Genomic DNA, 27,704 nt, shown 5'->3' on the forward strand with positions numbered 1-27,704 from the left:
TTATTATTTTTTTAATGGAAATGGCTTGATGTTTATAGTGTCACTAGCTATAATACCCGTCATAGCGACGGACTATCAGGCTTCGAACCCTGCCAGTGCCACAATGGCGGTCAGCTGAAGTTAATTTCCTGTGGTTCCCAACTTTTTACTAGATTCTTATGGGATGGACGGCTATACACCACCATCTTATAATACCGTTTATAATTTTGATTGCCCATTGGCGTTGATTGTTTAGGTTTTATTTATTTGTTGTATGACTTCAGGGGCGGCCGATCAATTTTTATGTAAGTTATTTTATTTTGCTGCCTTCGTCTGAGGTGGTCATGTTACGTTGTTTTTAATAAAACTTTCCGGACACACCTATCCTTCGGAAACGCTTCGATATCTCTCTGAGATGGGAAGCGGGGTGTGTCCGGTCTTCAAAGGTCAACGGTTCCCAAATTCGAGGTGCGAATACGAGCCCGCATTCCCGTTAAAATGTCTTGTCACAGAGAGTAAGACGACCTACAACGGTACAAATATTCGATCATTACATTTCACTCACAATTTTAAATAGAAGATGGCATCATTGAAAAGCCAGATACAACACCTGATACGCTTTCAGACTATTAGGTACATTTATTTTTCTTCCTTGAAATATAAAAATCAACCTTTAATTGGTCTCTTTTCTCATACGTAAAAAATAAAAAATATGACCGCATATTCTATTACAATTATAGTCGGCCCCGCTTAAACGGATCTCATCGATTCCAATACACAATATCAGATCAAGGCACCTAATTAGATGCAGGAAGTTTTTTTTAAACACTGTCAAGTTTTTAAAAACATTTTACATTTTAATCATAATGCTGTAACAATAAAACAAGGTATTTTAGTGAAATTTCTAAAATATTTTGATAAGTTTTCGAGATATTTTATACTTTGTTATCAAAATTAGCTTATTTCCAGCACTTACGCCAGACATTGTATACGGAAAACGACAGCATATATTCGAATAGTTTTGGTAGTGTATATTGCTATGACTGATATCTGTGCAATAAGCTAAACGTTTCAAAGTACACAAAATATTCTTTGAGATACGGCAGTTTTCGCAATTTCAATACGTGAATGTTCACAAAAATTCAAATTGTGTTATTCAAACAGCTGTAAAATATTCAATTTCAAACATATAGTCGAGACCCAAGTTCTCTGCACAGCAATTGGTGTCTGGAACACTGTTGAAAAATTTCATATGAATATATTTCATAGTTTTTGAGAAACTTCGTGTGGAATAACGTAACGAAAAAATGAATCTTCAAAAACCCTGTTTGAAAATCCTTTGTTGCCTTTGAAACCATTGTTCCAAATGATTCAAAAATCTTTCATAAATCTATTTTTACTTATTGTAAGCATAAGAATAAAACCATTTTGGATTCTGTGTAAACATTCTTTCAAATAAATTTATAAAACCTTGTTCGAAAATTTTCAGAAAATTCGCCATTTGAACGTAGAAAGTTGCCTTAACGACTCAATGCCCATTTTACAACATTAGAATAGTTTGTATATTGAACACTGATGAATGATCAATATTAATAAAGCATCTCGTATAAATCCGTCATCAAAAATGAAATGAAAAATATACATTCAATTGTACATATACAATGACCACGATATATCTACGACTTTTTACGTTTCAACAGGAAAGTTTGCGCCCTCTATTGGCTCAACAGAAAACAAAAATAGTTAAATGTACGTATTGATTCAACTTATATACTTGGAAACAAGTGCTCTCGGTGCTCGAGTAGCGCAGTGGTAAGATGCTCATCTTCCACTGCGAAGGGTATCGTTAAGTTCTATGGACTGGATTTCGGGCAAAGACATAAGAAATTAGTTCTTTATTTACCGAATCTGGGGCGACCACCGATGGATGGCGCCTTCGTTCCGCACCCAATTACACTGGTTGGAAATTGCCATATGGTGATACAGTCGAACACCGTTATAGAGAAAATTTCGATGTAAGGAGAACTTTTATAAATCCCCAGATAAGATTGCATAGAAACAATGGAATTACTTTATAGCGAAATTTCATTATAACGAAGTGATTTCTCCGGTCTCTTGGCGTTCGTTATAACGGGATTCGACTGTATATGACGAGAGTTATATAGTGTGCGGTAAATTAGTACCTACTTCCAAATGTATTTTCTTTTTTAAATCTTAACTTGATAATATATTTTTTATTAACTCAAAATGTTTCATACAACGTTGGTTGAAGCGTAATATTCGATAAAGCGAGAAAAAGTCGTTGAAATTATCATATTAATCTGAAAAACTTCAGTCTCTATAGGAGAAATTTTGGTACCAGAGAATTTTATCTATGTAAGCGGGTTATCCGTTGTCCGATTTAGCCGGGGATACTCAACAATATTTGATGCTATCACCTTTACTTTTGATTTTGAGAGCCTACGCTCACCGTGGACAATATAATCAAAAAATGGATAATATTATAAATTTAAAATTTTTTTTATAAGAATATATATTTCTGTTTATGTTAGTGATGGAAATTGGTCGCTTGCCCCACGCACTTCCGAAAGAAACTCTTCATTTTCCGACTCAGAAATCGGTGGCGACAGGTTACTATAAGAAATCGATCTTACCGAAATGGTTGACCGATTCCGTAGAGCTGCGTTTCGATTCCTGGATATATAACAGATTCCTTGAGGGTGAGCTATTTTTTTTTCTTTCTCTTTTTTTCATATTATGTCCATATATAAGGGAAATATAAAGAAGCCGAAAAATAAATCTAATCTTTTAAGTTATATTCTATTTTTTTCTGCCGCCCAGCGACGGCATGATTTCATGCTCTACTTCATCCACATCATCCCGCCAGTCGTCTAGTCTAGAATTTTCATCAAATATATTGAGTGTAAAATGTATTGCGTCTGCGAAATTGTGGGAAAAAATAGTATATAATATATTTTTTCTTCTATGTGTTTTCTACACACACGCGCGCGTGAAAAGAAAATGTTTTAGGCTCGTAATTCATGTTGTAAAAATAATTTTGATGCTTAATGTAGAGGAAAACATTTAGTTTTTTGGTTTCGAAATTGACTAATTGAATAAAGATATTAAATATTTAGCATGTGGTGAATAATTTATTTTTATTTTTATTTATAAAGAAAATGAAGGATCGTGAGAATGCATTAAGATATGAAAGAGAAATGCGTCTTTTACGGCGTCGATTCATATTTTATTGTTTCGCTTGAATCGCTATTGATTATGTATTTCATGTTGTATTATAAATAGAATAAAATTCATATTTTTAGTATCGAATTTCTTCTACGCCGCTTTCTTATGATCTTCTATGACTATCTCTTGGAGTAAAATGCCATTTTTTGTGGTTTTTTTTCCTTGCAGTGAACGATTCTCTGAGCATCGCTGTTGTTTTCTACAGAAATTTTTCCATATTTTTACCGCAGAGATTTGTAGCGAGACATTCGTAAGTATTCAAGTATACATATGATGTCTGTTTGGTGTTTTTCGGGCTATTTGATCTGTTTATGTTTTCCTATGATATTTCTTATGTGTGATTACTTATATGTGGTAGCTATAAAATAATTTTGCCGATATACGAGTACCCTAGTGGCCGCGAAAATCAAAGAATGCAAATGATATTCGAGATATGCAGGTTTTTCAGAATATGCTCTCGAGAGGAAGTAGAGAAACTAGCTCTCTCACGGATACAGTTACTGCAACAAAATGTCGAAAAATTTGAACGGCTACACTCGCATTGCAAAGAGATCGGCGCAGTAAAAAAACATATATGACGTTCGAATGACATCTGTACCATGACAAATGCTGGCGCTAGATATGGGCAAAGAAACATGTGGAAACAATCAATGCAGATCATACTACTGCTTCGCGAAGTCCTCCACAGAGTGGTTAGCATACCAACCCTTTGTGAGATCTTATTTCTTTATCTGCGACTTGTGCGGGCGTGTATGGTATTACAGATACCGTTCGAATGCGATTTACATTTTTTTACTGCGCTGATCATTTTTAAATGTATAAAAGTAAGTATTGCTATTTGGTTATTTCCAAATTTTGTTGCTGTATCCAAAACCGCGGAAGTTAGGTTTTTGTTCCTACTCGCATTCTTGGTCGTATATAATCTGAAACACGAATCTCCAATTCACATGATTCGTTGATTTTTGCAGCCGCTGAGGGGCTCTTATATCGGCAAAGTTATTTTATAACCATCTTGTACTTTCTCCCTGTCATTACCTCACATTTGGATTCAATCATCCGGGGGGGGGGGGGAAGTTATTAAATTTTTTTCATCAGCAGTTCGACCTACAATCAATCAATTCAACTACATCAATTTGTTTTCATATTTTTATAGATATTGAGCATGAGAAGGGAACGTTTTCTTTTGTTACTGCATAAATAGTAGAGGATCCTCGTGGAGAGTAAGCTTTCTGACCGTGGCTCACACGTCCTTTTACTACAGTTTGGGAAACATATCTCTGATTGACATATTATCACTATCCCTCATTATTATTCCAGCTATTATTTCTCAGCACATCAAAACCGTATTGAATAAATAACTGATCAGTTCTTCATCGCTGCCGTCAATTGAAAGGAAAGTGTTCGCGGTAAAAGGCCACTGTCTTTGCGAGTTCATTTTATTCTTAACTTTTACTTAGCACTAGTGCTTTAGACCAGGTTATATCAATTTATTTGGAGTATCAGCATTTGCTCCTGCCCGGAGGAACCACGACCGTGGAGAAAAGCACCAGATCAACAAGTTCGATCCCGGAAATTGGCAAAGAAGAAATCTTTCCATTTAGAACCTGAGATGACCGCCGATAGATGACGCTTTCCCAATACTCGTATATAACAAACACTCTCACAAACTTTCGAGCTACTACTAAGTACCCTCCGTTCACAAAAATGAAAAGTACGAAAGTACACTGCGACATGTGAACGGTAACACGTCAACCCACCTGGAGCAGGAAGGGGGTAAAATCATCTTTAATGCTAGAGTTCCACACTCAGATCTAGATATACTTCCTTTAAACCCTGTTTCCCTAGGAGCAGGTTTTTTTTGCACCACGTGAATTGAATAGAACCATGTGGTGTTGGCAGAAACGTGTAACTTTATCACGCTACGTGTATGAGTTTTTCTAGCTCAAAGCTGTTTTGTTGTCTGCATATCTCCATCCAAGTTTCTTTTCTGAGAGAGCACAACAAAAATGTAAAGAAGATCAGCATATTGAGCTGGCGTCTTTGACTCCTCAAAAAACCAGTCGGCCAATCCCGCCCAATGTAAAGCGCTGGCGTGAGGCGTTTTGTGCTCTTTAGGAAAACATTCATGCTGCTTTTCCTATTACTGAGTGAACCGTGTGTAGCTCTCGGTGATTCACGCTTTACGCGGCGCAAAAACCTGTTGCTAGTGAAACATGGCATAATAGAGAAAGAATCCCAACCCAATTCATTCGCTAGCAAATTGACCAATAGTGATATTGTACGGGGGTGTGTGGTAAAAAAAAGAAAGTCAGTAAACTGTTCGAAATTCTTAGACTTGTAGCCAAGAATATTTTCAATAGACTTGTTAGCTAGGACGGTGCTGGTCCACGGACGGTATTCAATGTCAATGTAGCTAGGAGCATATTTGTCTAATTCTTCTCACTGATGATAGCACTCACTGCCGTTATGAAAAAATTGAGAAAAAAGTAAACTCATACAGGGACAGCCATCTGCCTTTAGAATCTTTTCCTACGGAATTGAATAATTAAAAGAAAAAAACTGACTGGTTGAAAAAATGCTGGATGAAACCAGGCTGTTAGAACAAAGGATTGTGAATTTTTCAATTAGCTTAAAATTGTATGGGCTGATTATAAACGTTATATAATTTCCCAATTAGCCAGGCTCGGATTTTCAACCTACGACGTTTGAAAAATAATGTCGAATATCCAAAATCGATCGCGTTGTCGGAACGGAAAAAGATACTAGAATCAAGTTAAGAAAGGAATAACTTACATGATGTATAGAAGATATTTTTAACGAAACTAGCCGAAAGCGGAATACATAGAAAATCCATACAAAAGGATCATTACCAAGGGCTAACAAAAAGAATATGGGTACAAAAGAGGGAAGAACCGTCGTCGTAAAGTTTACATCAATTCCCTAATCACGCGGGCTCTTTTATTTCGTATTTTAGCGATTCTACACGTTGTTTTCTCCTTCCTTTTCTAATATCCCTTAACATGATTTTTTCCTTTCTATTCTTTTCTTGTTGTTTATCTTCTCCGGTCGGCAGTCCCCGAGATGTGATGATCGGAACGGACCTGGAATACCAACTGCATTCGAGACTGGTCGCAGTTGCGATGCAGTCGTCAAGCTACAGGAAAGGGTATCAACCTCCTCCTCATCCGCCTCATGCTTCAGCCTTAAAGAAGCGATCGATCAATTCCAAGCTCAAAGTCAAGGTCCGCTTGGCTCATCTGAGCGACAGCGTAGTGAGTAGTAAACAGAATTATCTTAAGCAGTCACGTTGTCGTTTGATGTCATTAAGCTCGGGCTATTCGCTACATCAGCCTCCATCCCCGTGTAATAGACTAGTGTACATATAGATATCCAGGAGCATTGATCACGAGATGACATGACAAAATACTTTTGGGAATAGGATCGTTTCCTCCTCCTTTCCCCCCCCCCTCGTTTCGCAATTTAAGTTAATCCAATACCCGCACTTTCACATCTCTCTACCAACCGGGCACGTGAACAGAGACGCGCGTGGGAACAAAATCTAATGTAAATATTCAAGGCACGCAGCCCTTAAAAGTATATGCCGGTTGTTTCAAACGTCCGTGCTCCTGGATCAACTTTCGTCAACAGTATCTTTCTATCGATTTTCTACGGTCGGAATCGACCGCATGATAATCACATCATGTGATTCCCCAAAGTAAACTATACATGTAATATAAAACGTTGTCTTGTCCTGAACACGCGTGTCTTTGAAGAAATAGCGGTGCCGTAAGTTCATGACGTCACTTCTTGTCGTAGGTACTTCTCGATAAACACCGGATAAAATACAGTATTCTCTGGACTCTGATAGTCGAGAGAATACTGTAGATTTTTTCCGCACTACCCCTATCCGTCCTACTTAAAAACTGATACATAATAATTCTCTGATTCCAAGCTGCAAAATAACGGTTTTGGAGCGTGGATACGCGAAATCGACCATTAAAATCTCCCGCGTTGTGCTTGCCGCACCTCAAAACGCAGACCGGTTTTGGCATGGCTAAGATCGTAAGTGGAGGGCCAATGTGTCGCGGAAGAGGTCTAAAAAGGATTTTAAAACGACTATGTATATAAGGGCATCAAGGACTTTTCAAAAAAGTAAAAACTAAGTTTTGACTCTTTCATCTTAGACCTAACTTTTGACATTTGCATTATCATTTATCAATGACAAAGGGATTAGTGAGCGAGTGATTCTCATATTGAGCAACCTAGAGAATGAATGAGTGAACGAGTGTGACAAAGTGAGCTACCTAGTGATTGAGTTCCCTCTCTCTTTTTGTCACTTAGTCACTGACTTGCGCATTTGTTTACTCCCTCGCTATAGACTCACTTAATTGCTCATTCACTCACTCACTCACCAACTCACTTAATTGCTCATTCACTCACTCACTCACTCACCAACTCACTCATTTGTTCACACACTGACTGATTTGTTCGTTCACTGACTCATTTATTTACTTACTGATTCATTTGTTCACTCACTGACTAGTTCGATTTATCACTCAGTCGCTCATTTGCTCACTCACTGACTAGTTCGATTTATCACTCAGTCGCTCATTTGCTCACTCACTGACTAGTTCGATTTATCACTCAGTCGCTCATTTGCTCACTCACTGACTAGTTCGATTTATCACTCAGTCGCTCATTTGCTCACTCACTGACTAGTTCGATTTATCACTCAGTCGCTCATTTGCTCACTCACTGACTAGTTCGATTTATCACTCAGTCGCTCATTTGCTCACTCACTGACTAGTTCGATTTATCACTCAGTCGCTCATTTGCTGATATGTCGAACTGTTGGTGTAGAATTGTTTGTCGGTGAATTGTTCGCGGATGAATTTTTTCGGAAACATCCGAAAGTAAAAGAATATTTTCATGGTTGCAGTAGAAAAGGCACTCGTGATTGATTCTGAAGAGAGAAGCAGACATTTGTAGGAAAAAATGATCACCGTTCCTCTCTCTGTTTAGAGCTGTTCTTACCAACGAAGTGAACATTTCAAAAGCCACGTCCAAACAACGTTCTTAACTTACTTCGAAAATAATTTCTACTCGATCTTTTCTTGTCCCTAATCTCCGGAAACAGAGGTTCGGCCCTCGTTTTAGATTTTTCTGGACTACTCACAGATGCCCGTAAAAGCTAAGTTTGGCTGAAAACTGTTACGCGAGAGAGAATTCATCATTAATTCCTTGGATTAACTCCGATAAATCGAATATGTGTTTAAGTCGAAGCTTTCATTCCTCTCCGCAGATCTTTTCACCCCATTTTAGTGTTGAAATTTTCCCTTAACTTTCTTTCCCTAACTTCCCTTCCTTTAAGTCGAAGTGTTAGGAAATGAATGAAATTTGGCAAGATAACATTCAGCAATATATTTTTGCATTTGCTGATAGAATTCAGCATTTACTAATAGAAGTCAGCATTTGGTAACAACATTCAGCATTTCGCAATAGAATTTAACGTTTTGCAATAAAATTTAACGTTTTGCAGTAGAATTTAACATTTTGCAATAGAATTTAGCAAATGACAATAGAATTTAACGTTTTGGAATAGAATTTAACATTTTGCAATAGAATTCAACATTTTTCAATAGAATTCAACATTTTGCAATAGAATTCAACATTTTGCAATAGAATTCAACATTTTTCAATAGAATTCAACATTTTGCATTATAATTTAACAAATGACAATAGAATTTAACATTTTGCAATAGACATTAGCAAAAAATTTAGCATTTGGAAAGAGAATTGGAAATTTTGAATTTTGCAATTTGTAATATAATTTATCACTTTAGCAGTTGGCAGAAGAATTTATCATTTGGCAAAGAAATTTATCACTTAACAATAGAATTATCATTTGGCAATGTAATTTATCGTTTAGTAATATAACTTAGCAGATTCATTTGTCTGCTTCCATGAAGTGAGCGACTTTCACACGAGAGAAGGAACTAAAAAACAGAAAGAGACAGTCAAAAATCACTGAATTTTTTGACCGAAAATAATTTCATATTCAATTTACTTACTCATAATTCGTCCTTATTTACCACACTCTAATTTAAAGTTAGAAGACAAACTGACCGTATAAAAATTTAGATTTTCCTTATTTTTTATACACTGTATTTTCACTGTCGAAACTGATGCGAGGAAATTTGTGAACGTCTTTTGAAATTTTTTTTTTAAATTGCAACCATACGCACGACGGATGAATGATAAGATAAAGGTCGGATTAACAATTACAGGACACCCTGTATACAATTTTGCATTCGAACGCGAATAAAATCTAATTTTATAATTCCGTACACATAACTAACTATAGTAAATATGTCAATTTTGAAACGAAATAAACTGGAGAACATATAATTTTGAAATTTATGTAAAATATATAACACACTTGTGTACCAGGAAGTGCACTTGATGATCATTATCATGATTATTTCGTCTCATTAATGAATATCCAAACTTAACATCTCAATTAAAATGCATAATTTCTTTTTATTCTTTTTTTTTCAGAATACTCAGATAACGTGGAATATCTCATGTGGAATGGCCGACTTTTCCGAAGGGTAATTATAGAATATCACAGTTTAATAAATTGAGAAATAATGTGGGTTGGAAGAAAAGTCTTGGACACATTTAATTTTTTTTCAAAAGTCATTAGCAAATATTTGCTTCCAATGCCTTCGTCCCTTACTGCAATGAAGCACCGGCGACATAGACTGGCTACACACTGGCCCAACTTAGTCCAATCTTCCTTGGCGAATTTGCTTTCAGAACACTCTCTATGTAACTGTTGGCGTACTTCTACCAATGTGCGGCCAAACGGAATGGAAGATGGGGAAGGAAGGTGGTTCCTTTGACTTGAGCTGGAGGCTGCTACTACTTGATCTTACCTGCACCTCGTAAATATCCCTCTGCCGCTGTGGTGGTCGAGTGGTCATAGTGACGGACTCCGGGTTCGAGCCCCACCGTCGCCCCAGTGGTGGTCGGCTGAAGTTGGTTTTCTGTGGTTCCCAACTTCGAGGCGCAAATGCGAGCCGATCTTCCCGTTAAAAAGTGTCGCCACAGAGAGCAACAGACCTACAAACAGTACAAATATTCAGTCACTACACATCACTCACTTCACTTCTGAGATATAGATGGCAGCACTGAAAAATCATACACAACACTAGATACGCACTCAGACTGTTAGGTACACACACTTACACTTCCGGCACAACTCACTAGGTAGTAAATTGCCTATGGCGATAGACCTGAGTTGTGCTCGGTTTGGAAAAAAAAAAATTCCTCTACGTAATCTCTAACGAATCGGCACATGGCGCAATGTGTGTTCTGAGTGTTTGTGTGGCCCTAACGTGTTTATGTTGTCAGAATTGTGCTTATTTCGTGTTCTTACTGATGCTGCCACCTCTGTTGCATATATTGAACTAAGAACGGTAAATGATTTCATTTTCATAGCTATGTGAGTATTGTGTTGTAAGTCTGCGGAGAGACTTTTCAAATGGGAGACCAGCTGGCATTCACTTCTTGAAGCTGGAAAACAGCAGAAAACCGTCTTCAGCCGACCACCACTGTGCCGTCAACGAGGTTCGAGCCCGGATCCTCAGGACGTGAGCTAGCACAATGCCCACACACTCGCACAACGGCACTGCGTTGGAAGCTGGAAAGTCCTCGTCGTTCTCCTCAAACAGCCTTCCAATACTTTCCAGCATTCAACATTTCGTGACGATTGCCAATGGTGGAACAGCTACACTATTCGGTCATAGTCATAATGTATTGGGCCAGGCTTGACACTAGCATGACCTTAACTTTAGACAAGCTTGGCCATTGTTTCTCACGTCGATTCGCATGCCGCAGTTTCAAATTCTATGACTAACCAATGCGTGTTTTACCATACAAATCAATGTGAACAATTAACATACAGTGAAACCTGTATAAAACGGAAGGTCAAGAGACCGTTCCAGACGGATTTCCTTTTAATAGAGGTGCACATGAAAATATATGCAGTGATTTATTTCTATATCGTTTGCAAAACCTAAGTTTTGAGAACATCACCCTAACTTCTGTACACCAACGAGTGTTAAAACAGAGGCATGCATATTAATATTTCGAATTTTTTCATGTTTACTGTTTCAAAAAAATTTGAAATTTCATATTTGAAATGCGCTAATAGTTAAACTTCAATATATAAAACGTTCTCCTGAATATCAATAGAATGAACACTTACTTTTGTCAAAAATGAAAAATTTTAAATACAGTGAAACCTCGGTATAACGATATTCTGCGGACCAAGAAAAGTTATCGTTGTAGAGGGATTGTCGTTATATCGAAGGGCAAAATTATCCATACTTGTGATCAAATTTATGCTATTTTTTTTCTCTTTTGTACATCGACATTATTAATAGCATCAGAAAATGCGCTTTCATGTATTTATTCGCAGTAGAGACGAAGTTAAAATTAAATCCGAAACGATTTTGAGCAAAATAAAAAAAAAAAATATAGTCTTTTATAGCGGTTTCAGAAATCTCCTAAAAATATCGTTATAGAGGGACTTATCGTTGTAAAGCATATCGTTATATCGAGTATCGTTGTAGCGAGGTTTCACTGTATTTAGAATAAAAAAAAATTGTAAAATTGCATACCGTTCTAGAAAATAGTGACAATGAGATGTGAATTTAAAGAAAGATTCTACATTTCTGTGACATTTATATATAGGCCTGTATACATAAATTTTGCTTTTTTACGCCTCTACGAACTTCATTTTTGTGTTAAAATTCGTTCCTTTCTTGTTGCTGGTGGCCATCTTTACACTGAATGGAAATCTCCGCAGTAGCCAAAACACTGTATCGCCAAATTGTCTCCCTCACGTACTGCTTTCCCGAAATTATTAAACTTTTTCCAAGAAATAGCAGTGTTTTCTAACAGAAATCAACATTTCAATGATAAATGCTAAACAAGCTTTGGCATTGAATAGTAAATCGGCTTCCACTCAAGCCCGACCCCCCAAAACCAGATCACATAGATAATAAGCATTCATCGTTTCTCCAAGAAGTGAAAGAGTTGGCCTAACAAAGAGCGGATCAGAACGACTCAACTTTCCTCCGATCCAAAAGACAAAAACTTGCACCAGGCCAAAAGTTCTTATTCCATTTTAGCAGGTATTTGTATCTACGACAGCTATATTTATTATGGGCATCTTTTTCTCCGCCACCTCGTTAGGCATCGTTGTGGCGTTGTATTTGTATACAAATAGACTGAATTTGCCTACCGTTTCCGCGTTAGACAGTCTTAAAGAGGTTTCTTAGTGTATACAAAGCATTAATTATTCACAAGACTGTTCAGTTTAAAACAGGTTTCAGTGTACTTGTCTAAAGCTTTTGCCATGTCTTGTCTTATCGGTATCCTTAACAGTAAAGCATTTACTAAATGGATTCAGAATTTTAACTTCGTATCCGCATCTATTTGCCTAATTTACGATCAAAAGGGTACTTTTTCTTTTAGATTTTACTGCTCAATTTGTCACAAACTTCAATTTAAAAGTTTTATGTACACATTTTAAAAAAAAGAAAGATCTTAAGAGAGTAAAAAAGTAGCACTTTTTTTGGTAAAAGTAAAATCAACAAATTTTGTTCCGCACGGAGCAAGCACAACAGCGACGTTTTTAACGATCCCAATATTTCAAAATTGCTCTTTAAAAGTGATTCTCACAACTCTCGTTAGCTTAATTCACAGTTAAATATTGGCCTATAAATATTATCCCCTCGCGCGATAAAAATGACACATCGGGTGGAGATAATTTCGATTAAGTATTTACCGGCAGTGTGCGCGAGATAAACTGATTATTTTCCGAGAGAGGCGAGATTCTCCAAATATTCGATATTTATAGAGAGAAAAGATTCCTCCCACAGCACTTTCTCCATTGTGTGTGTGTTTGCGGCTATTAATATTAAGTTACAATTTTCCTCAGTATCGTCGGAACTTCCAAATTTTTATTGACATTGATTGATCAACCAAAACTCTATCTAAAAACTTCTACTGAGAGAGAAGTAACACATTACATTGATAAGTGTCTGCGCTACATTATCCTAACGGAATAGCTCTCAAATGGAGGAAGTTAGACAATGGAAACTTCGAGTATAAGACGTGGTTGTTGTAGATTATGCTGATGCCTGTCGGGCATCTTGAAACTAAAGAATTTTGTAATAGGTGGAAGTGTCATTTTAGGTTAGGGAATCGGTGAAATTCAGTGGTTGTTTATAATAATTATGAAGAGATAAATTATCTCATTAACGCATATTGTTTATGGATCAAACCTTCCCACATTAAAGCCTTGATTTATATGCAGGGTGCCCTAAAATTGACGGGCTTTTTAAAAATGAATGTATGAAACTTGGGAAAAGAATGAATGTTTAATCAGACAGAATTTCAAAATTAGTTACAAATTTTCCCAACGGATGGCGATGTAGTCTCGGAAAAAATATTAAACTAAATATTTTCGAAACGTACGACTTGCAGCAACGGCACGGTGTATATTTAATTAAGCAAAAAAAGCAAAAAAATCACAGAAAACCGTGCAAACACGTCGACCGGGATTTCGAAAACACTGTATTTTAGTTTTGCAGATTGCAACACCATCTGTTAACGAACTTTGTAACTAATTTCAGCTGCATCGAATAATGTTAAATGAACGAACTGCGATGTTAGATGAACGGAGTTAACACACATGGATTAATTATATGGACGTCTATAAAAGTACGTAGGTTTTCATGGACACTTCGTTTTAAAAAAGTATTATGATAACGCATATTGTTTCAAAAATGTAAGGGTGCGGTAGCCCAGGTCTATATGATACTCGCCTAAAGTACTAAAGGATGTTTACAGGAGTATTGAGTTCGATACCCGGTTGGTCCTCGTCCGAAACTTTTCACACAGGGGTACAACAGAAACGACGACATGGCGACCACAGAAAAAGATTCCCACCAACACGGAGAGGGTTAGCGCACCAACCTCTTGGTTAGTATAAAAAAATGTTGCCGTTCGGAATTTTAGCAATAAATTGTAGGCCCCAGTTTATCCATCGTGAGCCGAAAATGACCGTGGTGTGACAAAAATGGTCAAAAGTGTAAAATAAGTTTCAGTCTGTATGCTCAGAGAGAGAAGAGAAAAAGTCTCAACTTCAATATAAAGCTTCACTAACTCTGCAAAGTTGCTTTGACATTGCAAGTTGAAACTTTTCTGAGCATTACAAATGAAATGTGTTAAAATGACTTCAATAAATCATTGCAAGACACACACGATTCCATCAAAAATTCAACTACTCTTTTCTTGAATTGCGTGATCCAAAAAAAAATGCTGGATATATATGGTCGAAAAATGACAATTTTATACTTGAGACTTGATGAACAATCATTGTATTCGATTTTCTCCTTTTCACTAGGCATGTTCAGTTTTCTATGGACGGATGTGAGCCGATACAGACTGGAAACTTCTCATTATGCGAATGTGACAGGATCGGGACGTATGCAGTATTGTTGACGACTTACGCTCAATCGGTGAGAGACTATATTTCGAAATTAGATATCCATCATTATGTTTATTTTTGTCATAGCGATAATTTTATGCCTTGAAAAGCCATTAAACCACTGAACCACACATGTACCTCGTCCATATTCTTCTGCGGAAATTCTAAGGAATCGGTACATGTTGGGATGCGCAAGTCCGTGTTGTGAACCTTGTTTCTGTGTAATGCTTGTTATAGTGCTGCCATCTATTACGTATTTTTCGAACTATGAGTGAAGAATTTTATCGTTGTACGCCTGTTGCTCTTTGCGGCGATGCTTTTTAATGGGGAGATCGTCTTGCATTCACACACACCTCGGATTTGGGAACCACAGAAAACAACTCCAGCCGACCACCACTGCGGCGACGGTGGGGTTCGAATGCGGGACCTCGTGATGCGAGTCCGTCACTATGACCACTCGATCACCACAGCGGCTAAGCAATTTAATTAGGCCATGTATACAAGCAAAGGGTCCCAAGATGACGTCTTCAAAAAGTTTTGAAAAAAAAATACCACTGATTCTGCTCATAGAACCAACCCCAGCTTTACCATGACGTCATTCAAACTACACATGACCAAATACAGTTCACACAACAACGGAAAGAAAATCTAGTTTCTAGAACAGAGACATTGGGGGGGGGGAGCGAGGAAAAGAAAGTGAAAATAAGTTTTTTTTTTAAATAACGCGAGAGGTGATGAGTAGCCAACTGTTGTCATAAGTTTTTGAAGACGATACCTTGGAACTCTTTCCTTGATAGTTAACCTCTTTACGACCACGGACGAAATATTTCGTCCAAACGCCAGTGGAATAAATTCAAACAAGTTCGACGTGTTTCCATTCCTCCCTCTTTCTCCACCATCGTGAAGCTTTACAATAACCATATCAAGACTGAAGTTGTTTTTCCCCTCTTTTCTTTCTATACTCCTGTTGATGTTTTTCCCCCTTAAATACATGTAAGAATGAAAGAGAACACGAAGGGTGAGGGTGGAAAGAGACTCCAAAAAATACTCTCTCATCTACTTATCTATTACACTTTTTGTTTTTATATATTTTTTTCTCTACTTCTTCCTTTTTCTAACACGTGGTTAGCTAAGCACAGCGTTACCAGATTTATTGTGGATTTGTGAAATAGAGATATGCCAAATGTGTTGCCAACAGCTTGTATACGGAACGGTTAAAGCCTGTGCGAAAAATCTGAAATGTCGTATTGGAAGTTGGGGGGAGTAATTACTCTTCTTCCAGTCCGGTCCACTCCAGTTTCAAATTTTCTCGATTAAGCCATTGCCGTCTTGTTTAATTTCGTTCTGAAATGAAAATTTACCGTCGACGACATCAATATAAATTTCCCAATATGCTTCCGAAATCAAAACTAGAATGATATCAATTTTAGTTTCGAATATTTCAGGAACAGAAATAGCATGCATGACAATGAGAATGATTTCACGAATCATCTGGACGTTTGATTTCCCAAACATCAACACCTTCGCCGCTTTAGGATGAAATTTATTCGCAATTCTCGAAACAACTAATATTTCGAAATTTTAACATTAAAGAATGAATAGAACAGAATCAATGAATAGAAATCAAATGGTCTATGCTGGATATCAGTGGGTACTCAATCCGTGCATTTAGTTTCATATATGCAGATGTATTCCAATGAAAATTCAATTTGTACGTGTTTTTAGAATCATATCCCCCTAAAACGGATTTCGCAATTTATTTGGACTACGATTTGTTTGCGTTTAAATTTATATTTCACTGCAAAAATAGAAAATTTTCACTTAATCGCTTATGGAATAGTATGTATTTTAATTATCATTGCTATGTATTTCGGAATTGAATTCATCGCTCTCTTAGGAAAATCACTCGTTAAAGAAATCGATATGCTAGTAGTCATTTTAGGTCTTATGGTGAAATCATGTGCAACGTGATGGTTTTGTGTATGATATGGACCAGAGAGGTGGGCCAACTTCTTTCTGTTATCGGGGCAACATAATGGTCAGCTATATCATCGCAGGCCGCATCAGTGGTGCAACTTCGGTGTATAAGCCCCGCTCCATTATTAATTGAATTAGTTAGTTATTAAATTTATTTAGTCACTAGAAATAAGAATTTTGTTAATCAAGAGATCTGCTGTTGGAACCGATAGTTCAAATAATCATTACAAATTTAATTTTTTCACGGTACTTTTACCTTGTCACGGGCCGCACAGAACCACTTCACTGGCCAGCTGTTGGTCACCCTTAATATAGACCACGCCCTGACCTTACCACCAGTTTCTATAAAAACTTCTAGGAATCAATTTCAATTTTGACATGAATGTCGCTCTCCACTTGTTAATACAAGATATACAGAAGACTGGATGTTGTGAAGATATTTATTATTTGAGATGTTAATTTTTTAAGGAAGGAAAAAACTCATCTCTGCCTCTACCAGGAGTCGAACCCGGGTCCCTCGATCGCCGGACGAGTGCTCTGACCACTAAGCTACAGAGGAGATAGAGATTTTCCTTCGCTAGAGCGTATATATGTGCTGAACGGAACCGTGCAATGGACGGTGGAACCGATCAGCTAATAGCTCATGGGCGACGAGCCACCAGAGGGCTATATACATGACATGAATGTCGCTCTCCACTTGTTAATACAAGATAAATTAAAATAAGATAAATAAGATGATAAAAAATTAACATCTCAAATAATAAATATCTTCACAACATCCAGTCTTCTGTATATCTTGAATTTCAATTTTAGTGTTCGTATTTGAAGCGACCCGTATTCAAACATTGAATGACAATAAATGCTACTACAGTCGAACCTCTCGATAACGGACACCCATGTCACCATAAATTTTGTCTGCTAATGGGGAGGTGTGATATACAGTGGGACCTCGTTTATACGACTTTCACATTTACACGACGTTTGGCTTCCGTCATAATGAAAAATAAAATATTTATTTTATAGATGTTGTGTTTGTGTTGTGAGTTTTATTCACACGGTGGTTGTGCATAATCACTAATCGTCCCGACAAAGAAAGTTTTATTAAATTTCACTACATTTATTACTTTTGCCGGCGATTATGCATAATTAAACTGGGAAAGTGATAAGTATGGGAAAACATTCATAAACTTTCTTCTCTTCATTAAATCAATTAATTATTTTTACCCGTACATGATACGGGCACTACACATATTTTGTAATGAAAATTAAAATAAAATAAGTTTGAAGCAAAAATAAACATTCATAACGACATTATTAGTCCTGTTATGTTGATTTTGTTTACACCCATCGGTATTTGCAAACAAAACCAACATCACTATTCGAATTCACTATCTTGGATCGTAGTTATGTTTAGTTAATCAAGTAATTAATGTATGGATTACACCATATTTACCAATATGAGCTTGGGATTACACATAATCTTAGTTGAATATGATAAATTCTCGGTTTATGAATGAAAATTAATAAATTAGTACTTGGAAAAAGAAATAGAGTTTGCCTGATTTCATTGCCCGCACTGTGTGCGCTAACGGGGAGTGGAAGACAATAAATCCCTATTCCACTGGACCGGGGATCAGAGAATTGTCCGCTAATGGTAGGTGCCCGTTAACGGGGATTGTGCGTTAGGGAAAAGGTTCCACTCTATTACTAATACTTGCGTGCACCTTATACACTTTCCTGTGCGGAGTTTATATCAACTCGGTACATACCGGAGAGAATGTGTGTTGTGAGTATATGGATGGACTTAACGTATTTATGTTGTAAGAGTTGTGCTTGCTTCGTATTCTGCTTGTGCTGCCACCTGACTTCGATATTTTAAAGTAAAGATTCTTAAAAGTAAAAGTCACAGTAAATGCTGCGAATTTCCATCTTTCATGTAACTCATCATGTTTTTTGTACGTTGTTTCCGTATATTTCTCATAAATATTCGTATTTCTTTTGTATGAACAAAAATAAGAGCAAGAGATGTGTATAAATCATCCATCAAATTTAATGTCAGTTTTCTTCTTTCTTTCCTTTCTCATACACTACACAAAACACGTTATAAACGCAGTCTTCTCTGTGCATATCTTCACAAAACTCTTACGAGCCAATTTATAAGCCGTGCGTTGGCAAGAGCCAGGTATCTGCCAAAGTTTACATTGTAATCTAATCTGATCTCTTTCTTTTTATTTCTGGGTACCTACAAAAAAATTTACGGCGTTCGAAACTTACAAGTTATAAACGGCAATAACAACAACCAAATGAAGATATCCGACATAAGGAGGCTTAGATGATACCTCAGGGCATTTCATTGCTTTTCCATCTATATGAAAATACATGGCGAAGTAAACAAAACCACAAAAAACTGAAACTGGGAGTTGTTTTTTTTTTGTACAGATTATGTACATTTCAATCCCCGTTTACATGGAAAATAAAGAAATCCAGTATAATCCCAGGAAGAGAGGATATTCCCTGCAAGCCCTTGAAAGCCCTTTCACACCGCATGATAGTGCAATAATGTCTCGCAGTTTCTTCCTCAGTTGGCCATGTAAAGGATTACAGAAAAGGTGGTCTGGACCCCAATAAAATCATCGAAAAAAAAAAGGTCACACATTTTTTACCCTATTTTTCTCAATATTAAAGAATAAATAATCTTTTCATCCGCAATCTTGCTCTTTGTAAACGGGGCTTAAGTGACACAGTTTTATCAGAACACCATACTAATCCAAACCTGACATTCGAACTTCCCTGTCAATTGAGTTGGAGATATTCTCAGAAAATATCCAACCGGGATTCCAATACACAATTTCAATCCAATACATTAGTTTCTGATGATGACTCTTTAACCCTTCCGCGTACAAGCTGTTCGCGATGAATTTGAATGATCTGTATTAGGCGTGTAGGTGATAAATATGGTAGCCTTGTTCCACGTTAAGAAATGGTTACAAAGGGAAAGAGAGGGGGGGAAAAATAAGGGTGGCCAGGAATAGTACAGAGATTGGACAAGAGAGTGCAGTGCTTTACTTTTTCTTCCTCAGCTACAAACTTCTTTTGTAGTTTTTTTTTTCACTTTTTCTCACTTCTATGTACAGTGTATAATAGAAGGATTAGTTCTGAGAAAGATACATTATATATATATGTGTGTGTGGTGGAATGCCGTGGAGAACGAGGTGGGAGGAAACGCTGAGGAGAACCGCTACCATCTTTATCGCAGCTGACCCTTATCTCGTTGAGATATCGCGATGGTGTTGGGAGAATGGGGGGTGGGGGTGGGGGGGAAGACACACACACAATAGAGATTGAAGAATTTGAAGAATCAGTCAGCTGGATTGAATTTATTTCACTGGCGCTTGGACGCAATATTACGTCCCTGAACGTAGAGGGGTTGAAGACCCTCAATGTAAAAACTATTCGTAATGAAAACTTTTCAGACATAACATAAACCTATAAGCCAATAACTGTACTATTCAATTTCAGCCACTTCTTATCACATGCAAATCGGTAATCAGAAATCAACGAGCACATGATAAAATAAAATAAAAAATTCCATAGTTTCGTAAATGATACTGAAAAAAAATCAGATTTATTATATCGATACTTATTTTTGTTCGGAAATGATGGTGCCCGATATTGGCGAGCTATTTCCACGAGGTGGAAATGATGGGTAAGGATTGTAAAAATATCCAATTTTTTTTCCCCCCACACGTTCTCTCATCTTATTTTTCCCCCCCTTACTTTTTACAATATCCCTTCCAATGGAGTAAATACGGCCCTGTGATAAAAATAGATTTATTGATTTTTATCTTGTGTACGCCGCTGAGGGATCAATCTGAATTCTACTGTGAGATCGTTTGGGGAACTCAGAATTTTTGGGAAGAGAAGAAAGAACACACTGACGTAGGAATGCATGGGGAGGGGAAAAAAAAAAACTGGGAAATCAGTGAAATACCGTTTCCTCGTTACAGCTACTGCACAAAATTTTCTCGAATTTTTTCCTCTCAGTTTTTCGTAAAAGTACAGTTTTCCGATACACCAGTGTAAGGATGAACTATTTATTTCACGGCTTTTATGGGTGAGGTGTTACGAAGGTTTTTATTCGAAAAGTAACATTTTACGAATTTTTTTTCTATAAAAGAAGTTTATCCGATAATAAAGATAGTTTTTACGAGACCAGTATTGTAAAGTAATTTTTTTTTTTTTACTTTAAAAGAGAGAAGCTATTTAATAAGAAAATTTTCAAAACCTATGCACTAAATAGCTATGTTAGATGTTCTTTTTTAGCTTTTTTGTCTTAGCAATAGTAACTTAAAGATACCGTAGAAGAACTTGAATTTGTTTCCAGCAATTGCCAATACTAACATAGTGGTTCTTAACCGATGTAGAAATGTTTTTCCCCGTGACCTTGTTTTTCTCTCGAATCTCGTTGGCGGTACAATGGTGGTCGTTGATTTTCTTTCTGCGGTATTTGAAACTTCGAGGAACTGGTCTCTCATTTGAGAAAGTCACCCCGCAGAGGGCGGACATACTTTCAACATGATGCTTGCATTACATGCAAATTGAAGCATTTACCATCTCCACGTGAAGGAGTCCAGAGACAGATGGCGGTATCTGCGGGAATACGAAACAAGTGCAACTTGTTAGAAGACCTAAAACACTAGAGACTAAACCTAGCCGTATACATACACACTTTTAAAACACTAAAGTTGAATTTGAGTATGTAATATAATGTTGTTATCTGCTCTTCTTTGTATGTATGAGAAAGATGTGTGTATGTACATATATACATATAAAAATCACAATTTCGAATCGTTTCCTGATTAATTCATTTTCAAATCGAAACTGAAGTGATTCTAATAGAAATGATGTTTTTTTATGTAAATAAAATTAAAAAATGAGATGAAGCCCTATATAAAACTCGGGACAAGTCCAACAGAACTACATTGGGGTCACGCACGCGTACACACACACACCGCGTTCCTGCATGTACCGATTCGTTAGAATTTTCTTAAAGAATGGTTTTTTTTTACGTGGTGCATGAACGATCAAGTAGTTGCTATCCTTGTGAACATTGAAAACGACCGTAGTTTCAAAATGACGTTTAATAGACCTACTTCAATAAACTTTTCTGGACATGGAATTCTAGATTATAACCACATTGCAATAGTACATCCACAAAAGAACCATTGTGCAGTCTTGTGGGCATCATGGTAGCTTTGCATCACGAGAATCCAGGTTGGAACAGTAAAGTGAAGCTCTTTTGCTGTGGTTTTCCAAATTCAAGGCGCTGACGTGAGCAGAACTCCCATTTAAAAAAAAGTCGTTCCACAGAAAGCAATCAGGCATATAACATTTGAGAGAAATTCTTCCAAGAAACAAAATACTTAATCAGCTGCCGCAGACGGAAAGATATATATGACCGCTAACCGCCCAAAAATACCATCTTGGGATGGTTTGCGCTGTCTCCGACGGGGATGGTCGGTCTCGGAGAGCTGCCGAAGACACACGACAGCACTTTTTTGAACACATGACAGGCATTCCTCAGGAACAAACTTCACGATAGCTATGCAACTTGTGTACACGCCACATTTCGTCATACATTCATGCTTAAGAAGTTCCTACTTTAGAATTCCATGCTTTAGAATGATTACAAGGTATATTTTGTGTGTGAAGTGGTGGTGGTAGAACTTCTCGAACATCAAGCACGCATATAACTAAATTAATATGCGAATACGGCAGCGCAAGGCCTTACCGAAACGCGCAAAACCCTGTTTTGAGGAGTGGCTAGAGCACCGTGTTCAATTTTAATCGCCAATATTGCTTCGGAACATCCCAAAAACTGTTTCTTTGCAGCTCGGAATTGAGCAGCGCGTTGTCTGTTGACTCTAATAACCACTAATATACTGCTACTAATAACCACACATGCACTCTTCATCCATATTCCTCTGTAGAACCTCTAACGAATTGGTATATGTTGGAATGAGTGTGTCCGCGTTGTGTGAACCAAACGTGAAGCTTGTTTCTGTGTAATGTTTGTTATATTGCTGTCATCTGCGACCTATATTTCGAACTATGAGTGAAGTGCTATGATTGAAAATTTTACAGTTGTAGGCCAGTTGCTATCTGTGGCGAGACTTTTTAACAGGGAGATTGGCTCGCATTCACGCGTTGAAGTTGGGAACCACCGAAAACCACCTTCAACCGACCACCACTGTGACTACTGCGGGGTTCAAACCCGGGTCACTCGATGCGAGTCTGTCAGTATCACCACTCGACCACCATAGCGGCTGCATGTTGACTCTCCTTTACACCCACCTACACACAAAACAAACCTCTGGAACACGCTTGTTTATTAGAAATTTCCCACAGGAGTGTTTACTAGATGCATGTACGGTTTAGTTTCTGAGGTAATTAGTTGCGTAGGTATTTGCAACCATAATTTTTTTTAAAGAAAAATTGATGAAACGATTAACTTCTCCACTAATTATACGAAGTACAGCTGACACTGGATATAAAGCGAAGATAATTTCGGAAAGGAAAGTCACATTCCTTTGTGAGGGAATCCAACCACCATCCTCTCACTGTGCGGGCGAGTGTTTTGAGCTACAGAGGGGACAGGCATTTTCTTACCGTAGAACAAAAGAGCGGAGAGGTTCATCTTTCATTGTTGCCATCTGGGAGGGGGGAGCAATGTCGTTACGAGCTGTTGCTGAATTAGGAGGCTGTCTATTGCTCAGTCCCTTTCAGCCAAAAGAACATATTGTTCTACATAGGGTTTAGGAGCCCCCTTTGGTCCGATTATATATATATTTTGTTGAGGAGGAGAATCGCGCATCTATTGTTTCAGAGTACACAGGAATGCTGAGAAATACCCATACAGAAATTTTTAAACACACCATTTAATGTAAATCACTACAAAATTGATTCAAATTCAGCACTGAAGGTAATTTTAAATTGATCGGAGAAACAATTTCCTAAGCTAATGAAAATTTCAGGATTTTTGAAAGAAATATATTCATTCAGACAGTTCATGAATATTCAGAATTAACGGAAGACAAATACCCTAGAAGTGATGAGAGAAATATTTTTTTTTTTGAAATTATGAAAGAAAATATTTTAAACAAATGAAATTAATTACTTAATAAAATTAATGAAAGAAACAACTTCCGAATAGGTGAAAACTCAGAATTAAAGGGAAAATTACAATTTATGGAAATTCAGAATTCACGGAGGAAAAAAAAATCACAATTGATGAAAATTATGAATTAGTGAAATTAAAATAAATTCGCAATTGATGAGAATTCACAATTAAAACAACAAATAATTTAAGAATTGTTGAAAGCCTCTAATGATTACGGTCCCCACAAAGCGCACAGCCCAGTCCGACCGTACCTGTCACCCGTTCCTAAGTCTCGTTCTACGATTAGAAAATGTCTATCCTCTATAGCTAAATGGTAGACCACTCACCCGGACAGTGGGAGGTTGGTGGTTTGATACCCCAGAAGGGGAATGTGACTTTTTTTCCCGGAATATCTTCGCTTAATTGAACTATCACTGCTTAATTGAATTATCACTCAAAATTATCTACCCAGTCACCTGTATTTCGAAAAATTGATGTTTTTTCAATGGTTACTAAGAATCAAATTTTACCAGACGAATATCAAAGACGGAGTCCCTTGTATATGATCACGACTTGACAAAGTCCCAACCTTTAAGGAACTCACTCAACAAACTCAATCCCGAAACAACATTAGAGAATTCTTAATTATAATTTGAAGGTTAACTAAAGATACCAGTACCTAAATTAGTTCATGTTATTTATTTATTATTCGCAATTTTTCTTTTGTATAAAGAAATAAATTATGTTTCGCGGAATACATCATTCCTTATCGCCTGAGGTTCTGAGACGCGATCCATTGAAAAGACTTGACATAGCGGGATTCGATCCCCCCTCTCTCTCGTGCCGATACCATTTCTTTCTATTCTCAACTGGATAGAGAGATAGGGTACGGCCATGGGAGGGCGGATGGTAGCGTAAAAGTGAGGGCTAAGCCTTGTTTTTCTTTGACACTCGAGATGATACGCTGTCAATTTCTTTTATCCTTACCAGGAAGATATGCCACTCCACGGATCCTTCGACGTAATAGCCGGTATTGGTTGTGGAATCTGTGCCTTCTTTGTATGTCTAACTTTCTTCATCTTTATCGTCTTGTGGAGGTGAGTTTTGAAGGATATTATCGACTACTTCTAATGGATGTAATCTCTTTTCTCTCTGTCTCTAGTCTCTCTAGAGATCTCTCTCTTTCCTATTTTATTATTATTATTATTATTGTTTTTTTTTTTACTTCAGTCTTGTCATCGAATAAGTTTCCTCTGAAACACTGAGATAATGATACATTTCTTATAATAAAATAAAATGAGATATATATCCATACTTGTGTGCTTCGTATGTTTCTGAAACTAAATGAAAGTTTAGAATTTCTTTCGCTCCGTGCGAGGTTTTTCAACTTTTGACAGGAAATTTATTCCGGTAATACGTGTTTCTGTATTTTTATTTTCACAGTGGAATGAAAACTTCTCATTTTATTTCTTTATTTTAAAATAAGAGTTAAGATTGGAATTCCGTTTTTTTTTTTATAGAGAAACTACTTTTCAGATTTATTCACTATTAGAAACTCGGATCATGATTTTAATGTGGCTGTTTTTATTCCTCATAACTATCAGATATATTTTCATTTTATTATTTAAATTGCACCATCAAATAGAAAAAAAAGAATTACCCTAATTTTTTCTGCGTGCAATCCGGTTGTTAGAGGTTGGAGAAAGAGAAATTGCTTATCGCGGATTAAACTATGTCATCCCGTATTATCTGAAGATATCGTTTTCTGATAGTTGTAGTATGGAAATACAAGGTGGGCGAAGTCCTTAAAAATTTTAAAAATGCATAAAAACTGGAAAAATAACTGAAATAAAAAACGGTTTGCAGGGTTAGCATCATTAGGTAACGGGCATTTTTTAAGACAGGGAAAAAAAAGGTCTCAAAAAGCAGCTGATAGGTGGCCTGTTGTACACAAGTCAAAGAAAAGATACGCAAATAACGAACGTAATTCCTCAAAATCGTTTATTACAGCAGTATGTGTTCCACATGACCACCACCACAGGGGATAACAAATTGCAGGCGAGTCACAAATCCAGCAACGGCAGAGTGCAGCAGGTCTGGATGTATACAACGGTTAAGTGGTTGTGGATTAGGAGCGCTAGTTCTTATAATCGTCTCATTTGCATATTTCCCCCGAAATCGCTCGTACCAGCGCCACCTATAGGTTTTTTGTTGTTTTTTCTTGTCTTAAAAAAATTCCTGTGACCTAGTGATGCTAACCCTGCAAACCGTTTTATTTCGGTTATTTTTCAAGTTTCTGCGGACTTTTTCTCCACCTTGTAATTTAGGGAGGTAATACCCAAAACATTTTTCTTTTCAAAGATAGCGTTTAGGTGCTAGTACACAGGTTCCCGAAACTTTCTGCACTACCGCCCCCCTTCAAAATTTCTTTCGATCTCTTCGCCTCCCAACTCTAGGTTCCTATGTTATACAAACAGTGACATCGCCCACTCTAGGGAACACTACATACAATTAAAGTTGCACAAGAATTATTATAAAGTTGGAAATAATTAATATTTTACAATATCTACAAAACTAAACAAACAAAACTTATAAAATGCCCAATAAATTTTTAAACAAGTTTAAAATTTATAGAAATTGAAGAACTTATACATTTGATTTGCAAAAAATTGATTTGCACAAAAAAAAATTTTTTTTTGGTATCAAAGAAAGTTCACAATTTGTATAATAGAGGGCACTGCACGAAAGCGAATCTCATAATCCTTGATTTAAAATATTTACGAATCGATCGCACATCCATGTACTTAAGATGTCATTATTGATAACAGGGAATTAACGGTACAAAAAATTGTAAAATTTGACACCTACTCATAAAAGAAAAATCAATAGATAGAAAACTGTTTACGCTTATCTATATACAGGGTATCCTGCAAGCCATATAATGCAGCCATTATCTCATCAATCATTCTTCGTAGAGGTATGATTCTAATTTAAAATAGGCTCGAAATGTGTAAAGAAATCACTCTGTGTGAGTAAAATAAAAAAAACATTTATATACGGCCACCCCGTTCTAAAAAACCCTATAAAAAATTTGTTTCCCTGTCTCTTCAGAACCCAACAAAAAAAATAATTCCTCGTTTCTAAGTGAGATATTCGCGGAGATATTTTAATTAAAATCCGAGAAAAATTGTTAAAGAACAGCATCGTTAAATGCTGTTCTTTCCCAACTTTTCTCGATTTTGGAATTCGAATATTTCAGGGAATATTTCATTTAGAAATATGGATTTTTTTTCATCTAAGAAGCGACAGTACAACAGCTTATTAAGTTTATTAGTTTTTTGAGGACAGGGTGTCCGTATAAAAAGTTTGATTTTTTTAATTTTATGGCACACTGTATATTTCCACTTTCAAAACTACCATAACTCTGCGACGAGTGGTTGATCAGATAAAGGCTGCATTACAGGACTTACAGGGTACCCTGTATATATTACTTTTTCTCATCTCACTGTCTCTCGAGGTTTTTCGATAATCAGAAAATGTTGTTGAGAGTAAACAGAAATTCTTCTGCATGAATTTAACACAGCGATTAAATACGAGTAATTTTGTTCCATAATTTTATAATTGAGTGTTTTTTTTATTATAATTTTTCAGGAAAATCAAGGGTGCCATCACGGCTCTCAAAATACAGTTTTGTATTGCGTTGATAGCAACTTACGGTAGCATACTGAAAGCGTTACAGGAGTCTTTCAGGAGCGTGAGTTTTTCTTGTTTTGCGTT

The 27,704-nt window shown here is 36.8% G+C and overlaps 1 protein-coding gene across 1 annotated transcript in view; it reads left to right on the top strand.

Moving 5' to 3' along the window:
• The window catches only part of LOC149087026 (uncharacterized), a 243,732-nt gene that overhangs the window by 193,893 nt on the left and 22,135 nt on the right, over positions 1-27,704 (top strand). The window contains exons 15-21 of the mRNA XM_089231244.1: positions 2,532-2,699; positions 3,394-3,475; positions 6,299-6,497; positions 9,784-9,836; positions 14,708-14,822; positions 24,918-25,024; positions 27,579-27,681. Coding sequence (XP_089087370.1) covers positions 2,532-2,699; positions 3,394-3,475; positions 6,299-6,497; positions 9,784-9,836; positions 14,708-14,822; positions 24,918-25,024; positions 27,579-27,681 — 827 coding nt within the window. The remainder of the gene's footprint in view (positions 1-2,531; positions 2,700-3,393; positions 3,476-6,298; positions 6,498-9,783; positions 9,837-14,707; positions 14,823-24,917; positions 25,025-27,578; positions 27,682-27,704) is intronic.

The sequence above is a fragment of the Pholcus phalangioides genome, unplaced genomic scaffold (genome assembly GCF_987345545.1).
Source record: "Pholcus phalangioides strain wild (caught in Gottingen) unplaced genomic scaffold, Ppha-v1.0 ptg000004l_1, whole genome shotgun sequence".
In the NCBI taxonomy this organism is placed as follows: Eukaryota; Metazoa; Arthropoda; class Arachnida; order Araneae; family Pholcidae; genus Pholcus; species Pholcus phalangioides.